Raw genomic sequence first — 6014 nt, 5'->3', positions numbered from 1 at the left:
TTTGAAAAATCTTATCACACTTGGACCAAGATCAGAACTCTAGCTCTATTTTTTTTCTTTTTGAATCTTTAGTTATTTTTATTTTTTCTCATCATTTTTTTTAAATTAAAAAATATAAATAAATTACTACAAAACGAATAAAACAAAACCAGCATAAAAAAAGTTGATGTGAACTTGCAAAACGAACTCAAGTTGTGAAAATTTGATAAAATATAAAATAAACATTTGACACGTCTCAAATATACTCGTATTAATCTCTAGAAATTGACGGTGTCAACAATTTAGTGGTGACAAACATGGGCAAGATAGCAGGTTGGAAGATTCAACAACAGCAAAACAGAGACAAAGGAGCAGAGAAGAGGAGGGAAGAGCAGCAGTTTTCTGTTTTCTGAGGCTCAGCATTACATGATGAAACGTCTGTACAGACCTGAGGAACTTGGCAGAGATTATAATTTTCCGGAAACTGTATCCTCTCCGTAGTTAACCCCTCTAATTACAGAAGAGCTTCAGAGACCCGTCTCCCCTGGCTCTCGTAGATACGGGTGATTGTTGTGATATGTTGAACTCTCCAGAAATCTTCACCACGGTGGCTCTCTATTGTCTTGATGAATGTTGAAGGCATATACCACAGAACCAGGTCTTCTAGATTTTTCAGGTTTTCAATCCCATCCGGCACAGTTTCTAGCACCGTGCATGCTGTGATGTCTAGCCTCTCTAACCCAGGCATTGATCCTTTTGCTATTCTGATGCGCCGCAATCTCTCCAGTTCATGGAGACCTAGCCTCTTCAGCTTTGAAAATCCACTAGGATCACAACACAGTTCTTCCCCTGCATAAGCTTGACAGAGTTCAAGCATCACCATACTAGGCAATTTCTGGAGGACCTTGAGAGGATCACTTTTCAAATTAGAATATTGAAGCACTAGCTTGGAAATATACTGGAGTGAAACTATCCATCCTGGTAAAGCTGGAAGACTACATTTGAGATTTAGTCGTTGGAGATATTTTGGAGGAGATGAAAGAGAGTCAAATTGTAAGAATTCAGTGTTGTTTAGTGAAACAAGATACAATGCAGTAAGGTGTTTCAACCTGTCCAAAGTATAACATAGATCCATTCCCTGCTCTTCTCTTAGCTTTAAAATGCCCAGCCTTCTCAACTGAGTTAGCTTTCCCAACTCCCTCACTAACTCATAATCTTCATTCACTTCGACGCTTCCCAATTTCTGCAGGCTCGTCAATCTTCCTATTCCTGATGGAACTCTCATTCCATGAGTGTCTGGGAAGAACGACGAGGACTGGAAAATGTATCGATAGTTACGGAGCTGGCAAAGACATGTCAATTGTGTGATCCCAGCAGGCAAAGAAGATACAGGACTCCTTTTCAAATCCAGTATTTCCAAGTACTTGAGCTTCCTTATGGACTCTGGAAGCTCACTTATCATGGTCCATCTCAAACTTAAGTATCTCAAATGAATCAGTTCAACCAATTCAGGTAGGAAGGTGGAAAGGGGAGCTCGATCTAAATTCAATACTCTCAACAGTTTGTAATTGCGAAAACCGTGCTCGAAAGAATGATGTGAAGAAAATGACAACAAAGACCACAGATAAGGAAATCTCATATCTGATTGTACTTCCTCAGAGTTTTCATGGATTGATAGACGCCGAACTTTCTCATTCTTGCTGATTCTTGTTCCGTTTGCTATCATAACAAAAGATTCTTCCCTGGATTTCATTTGAATGATTTCTCGCATTAGATCATGAACACGACATGTCTTGACCCTATTAAAATAATTCTTCTCCACCACTTGGATCAAACTCCTATTCACGAGTTCATTAAGGTATTCCTCTGCTACTTCCTCCAAAGTAAAGCCTTGCTTCTCTTCCACAAACCTTTCAACTATCCATAGCCGGATCAACTTCCTTCTTTTTATCAAATAATCCTCTGGAAAAACACTTAAATACAAATAACACTGTTTGAGGTAGTACGGAAGATTATCATAACTTAGTTGAAGTATTCTACGTAGACTCCCAAGGTCGTTGTTACTTTTCAATTCTGTAGCTAGGCAGTCATGGACTTTCTTGCATTCCAAACCTCGGTTTTTCTTCTTCGACAGTAGGCCTCCTATTGCTACAATTGCAAGTGGCAGTCCCTCACACTTCTTTAAGATATTTCGAGACATCTCTTCCAGTTCTGGAGGGCATACAGCCTTATGTTCCCCTCTAAAGGCTTTCATACAAAAGAGGGTCCAAGCTTCATTTTCTGGTAAAGCTTGGAGTTCATAAACATGTCTAGTGTTCTCTATAGATTCAGCCAAGTTACTTAAACGTGTAGTGAAGATAATTCTACTACCACAGTTACAATCAGGAAATGCATACTTTATTGTTTCCCAAGCGTTTACATTCCATATATCATCCAAAACAATGACATACCTCCTTCTCCATAGATAATTTCTTAGAGCATCAATTAATTGGAAGTCAGTCATTGATTGCAAATTATCCGGAACAGGTTCGTTTGCTGTCACCAGAAACCCCTGCAGAGCAACTCGTAGAAGCTCCGTGGATGCAAACGATTTGGAAACTGTAACCCAAGAATGGGTATCAAAGCTTCTTCTGATGGGGTGGCTGTCATAGACTTTCTTTACGAGGGTTGTTTTTCCCAACCCACCCATTCCAACCACAGAGATACTGGAGAGCTTTTCTTCTCCTTCTACAAGCCACGAAACCAGTAGATGTTTTGGGTTCTCAATTCCCACGACATCAGCTTCATCTAAGTAAAGAGCAGCTAACCGGGGATCATGCCATTTCTCTACGGTAGCACCGGAGGTTGATGGCATGTCTATCCTATTCAAAGAAAATGCATTTCTTCTCTCAGAAATGGCTTTCACCCTTGCTTTAATGCTTTGTAACTGGACTGCCAGCCGGTGCCGTGCACTTAATTTACGGATGGAACGATATGAATTGCGAAGATAATGGATAAAAGCACTCCCGTGAGATGGAGCAAACCGGAGCATGAACTCTTCAAGAATGTCCTCAGCATCATAAGCCACATCTCTCACTTGTTTGACCCAGGCTCTCAGTCCTTGATCACTCTCACTCCCTTCTTCCGCATCCTGAAGGAAAGATTTCATGCTATACAAATCATCCTGGAGTTCAACGATTCCCCCTCTAACTCCTCCCAAGAACCGTGTTTCTTCTGCTACAAAGGAAGCCAGTTTCTCGAGCGCCACCTGCACTGCGATCATGGCCATGGCTACTTGCTCCAGAATCACCAATCCTGATCTCTTTTCTCTCGCCAAAAATTTGAAGAACGGAAAAACAAAAACCCTTGATGCAGTTTCTATCTCAGATGTTTGCTACAGGGTTCCAAGCTTAATTAACAATTCCTTCTACTGATTCATTGCGCATGAAAGATAACATTTTTTCATTTAAGAAAATTATTATGTGGACCATATGGCCCTAGGCAAATTAAGGCCTCACATATAGCCAGCTATAGCATGGGATAGCCAGTGGTATCATGTGTCATTTTTATAAGTTAGGGGGCTGATATGGTATTTAAAAAATGATGATTTTTTTTTAATTTTAAATCTTAAGACTAATATCTAACTAAAAATTCCTTCTGCTGATTCATTGTTCATGTGATAATGTGCTTGGCATGTGTCCAACAACACATGTAATATTGCAATAGGATAACATGTGATCAAATTTACCTCGTCATTCTTGTGTTTTCACAAGGCAGATTTTTTTGATTTTCTTCCTTTTGGTCATTAAATTTTTAAAAGGGGCTTTGATTTGATTCCTACAAGTTGCTGGCAAATCTTCAGCGTTTCGACAGGCAGCCTCATGAACAAAAGAAAGACATTCTGCGACCACACCAAGCTTCTCGTTGCTACCCTGTTCCGATTAGAAACAGAGATTCAAGAAGCTATGCTACGTCCTGAGAGAAGAGTTCCAACGAAATCTACTGTAAGTTCCCAAGACACTCTTTTTCCAGAAAATCATTCCTCTGCTTTGCATAAAGTGATCCATGAATCTGTAGAAGAGGAACCCGTATGGTTAGGACATTGTCTTGTTGGGTCAATTAAAGAGGGTGTGAATTAACGTGGGTCTGGTTTCACTATGCAATAGAGACAATGAAGATAAAGCAGGAAGAGGAAAAGAAGCCTCAATTGCTCAACATGGCAAATTCAGTTGAAGTGACTCGACTCAAAGAAACCAAATTCAGTTGTTTATATTTGCTTTGGAAGCATGGCAAACTTCACTGATTGCAGTAGGTCTCGAAGCTTCTGGGCATCAATTTATCTGGGTAGTTAGAAGAAGCAAAAAGGGTCAAGAAGACAAGGAAGATTGTTTACCTGAAGGATTTGAGGGAAGAATGGAAGGCAAAGGCCTAATTTTTAGAGGATGGGCACTCCAAGTTTTGATTCTTGATCATGAAGCAATAGGTGCATTTGTGACTCATTGAGGATGGTGACTGCCGTTTTGCTGAGCAATTCTATAATGAAAAGTTGGTGACTGATGTTTTAAAAACTGGAGTTGGTGTTCGAGTGAAGGAATGGCTTGCAGTGCATGGAGATCATGTTAAAAGTGAAGCCGTAGAGAAGCAGAGGAAATGAGGAGCAGAACAAAGAAGCTAGAAGAAACGACCAGGACTGCTGTTTAAGAAGGTGGATCTTCTTGCTCCGATTTCAGTGCTTTGATTGAATAGCTGAGGTGGGGTCGCCCTTGAAACAAATGCAGATAAGTGTTGTCACACATGCATAGAATATTTTGTTTGTACTTAGTAGTGATTTTGGCAATTTACAGTATTATCATTCCCTTTATACAACTTAATCAAGTCCTCTCTCCTCGAAAAAAAAAATCAATTACAAATTAACAAAGTTGCGAGAATGAGAGTTGAATGCAGACGCAGGTCACTTTTAATTTTATTTTTAGACAAGTCTTGAGAGTTGAAAGAGAAACCATGCAAATCAGTTCCCTTTCTAATGGATCAGGAATGAGAAGTCCAGCTTATATTTTTAGCCCAAATAACTGATCAAATAAAAAGGTTGAGCTTAGAGACAGTACACTATAAACCATCCACTAGCTAGACATACAGGACAAACAATCGTCTCCCCAGTAACAAATTCACCTTCTGAAGTTGGAGAACTTGCGAAAACTAGCCACCTTGCAAAATAATTGCTAGAATTTATGCAGTTTTCAATGAAGTAAAACCACTTGCTTCGCCAATATAAATTGATGTAAATAATTGCTGCAATCGTCATCACCACAACTATATAATATATACCAAAATTGATATAGAAAAACTTCGGGTCTATAAAACCATCATCTTCTTGTTCATCATTATCCTTTGGCTGCCATGGTGATTCTTCTTTATTACAATTGTTTTGCAATGGAGATCCACATAGGAATGGATTTTTTTCGTAACTGTTTTCATTAAAGGTCTCAAACTGATAATTTTTCTTGAGAGTCTTACTTGACAAGTTATTGTGCGTCATACTAAAAACTGTCAATACAGTAATTTCAGTAAGTTACTGAGAGATGATATCATTCAAGTTATTGTAAGAAAGATCCAAACTCTCAATCTGCTTTAAATTTGAGAACGTTGCAGGTATAGATCGAGCGAGATTGTTGTGTGATAAAATTTCCATCATTTTTTTTAATAAATATTAAACCATTATTTCTTTAAACAAGTATGAAAAGAGAGTGCCGAATCTAAAGTTCATGAATTTCTCAAAACCTCATTGCCTTCATAAACCATGAGAACATCTTTATGATTTGTACAATCGCAGCATCTCTAGACTTCTTGCTCCTTAGCTTCAGTTCTTCTACAATGGCTTTCTCCTTCTCACAGTGATACTGAATATAGTCTTCTTCATGATAATACAACATTTTTTTTATCACTGGAATCCACTCTAGGTCTAAAATTTGATATAGAGTTACTCCTACCAAAATTATTTTTTTATATTATTTTTCTAACACGAAAATCATAATTTTGCTTTTGAAAGAAACCCTTTA

The 6014-nt window shown here is 38.5% G+C and overlaps 1 protein-coding gene and 1 long non-coding RNA gene across 2 annotated transcripts; both read right to left on the bottom strand.

Moving 5' to 3' along the window:
- Positions 1 to 225: 225 nt before the first annotated feature.
- On the bottom strand, positions 226 to 3705 carry LOC133693970 (disease resistance protein RPM1-like). Its single transcript, XM_062115364.1, has one exon. The coding sequence runs from the start codon at positions 3245 to 3247 to the stop codon at positions 494 to 496; it is 2754 nt and encodes a 917-aa protein (XP_061971348.1). The 5' UTR covers positions 3248 to 3705; the 3' UTR covers positions 226 to 493.
- Positions 3706 to 3725: 20 nt separating this feature from the next.
- Positions 3726 to 4951, bottom strand: LOC133693971 (uncharacterized). Its single transcript, XR_009842211.1, has 2 exons — positions 4352 to 4951; positions 3726 to 4029 (listed from the first exon to the last, which is right to left on the bottom strand). It is a non-coding gene; the product is annotated as an uncharacterized LOC133693971 (long non-coding RNA).
- Positions 4952 to 6014: the final 1063 nt, after the last annotated feature.

Source organism: Populus nigra, chromosome 5 (genome assembly GCF_951802175.1).
Source record: "Populus nigra chromosome 5, ddPopNigr1.1, whole genome shotgun sequence".
Taxonomy (NCBI): domain Eukaryota; kingdom Viridiplantae; phylum Streptophyta; class Magnoliopsida; order Malpighiales; family Salicaceae; genus Populus; species Populus nigra.
Note: the sequence above shows the minus strand (reverse complement) of the source record. Positions and strands in the feature narration are given on the sequence as shown.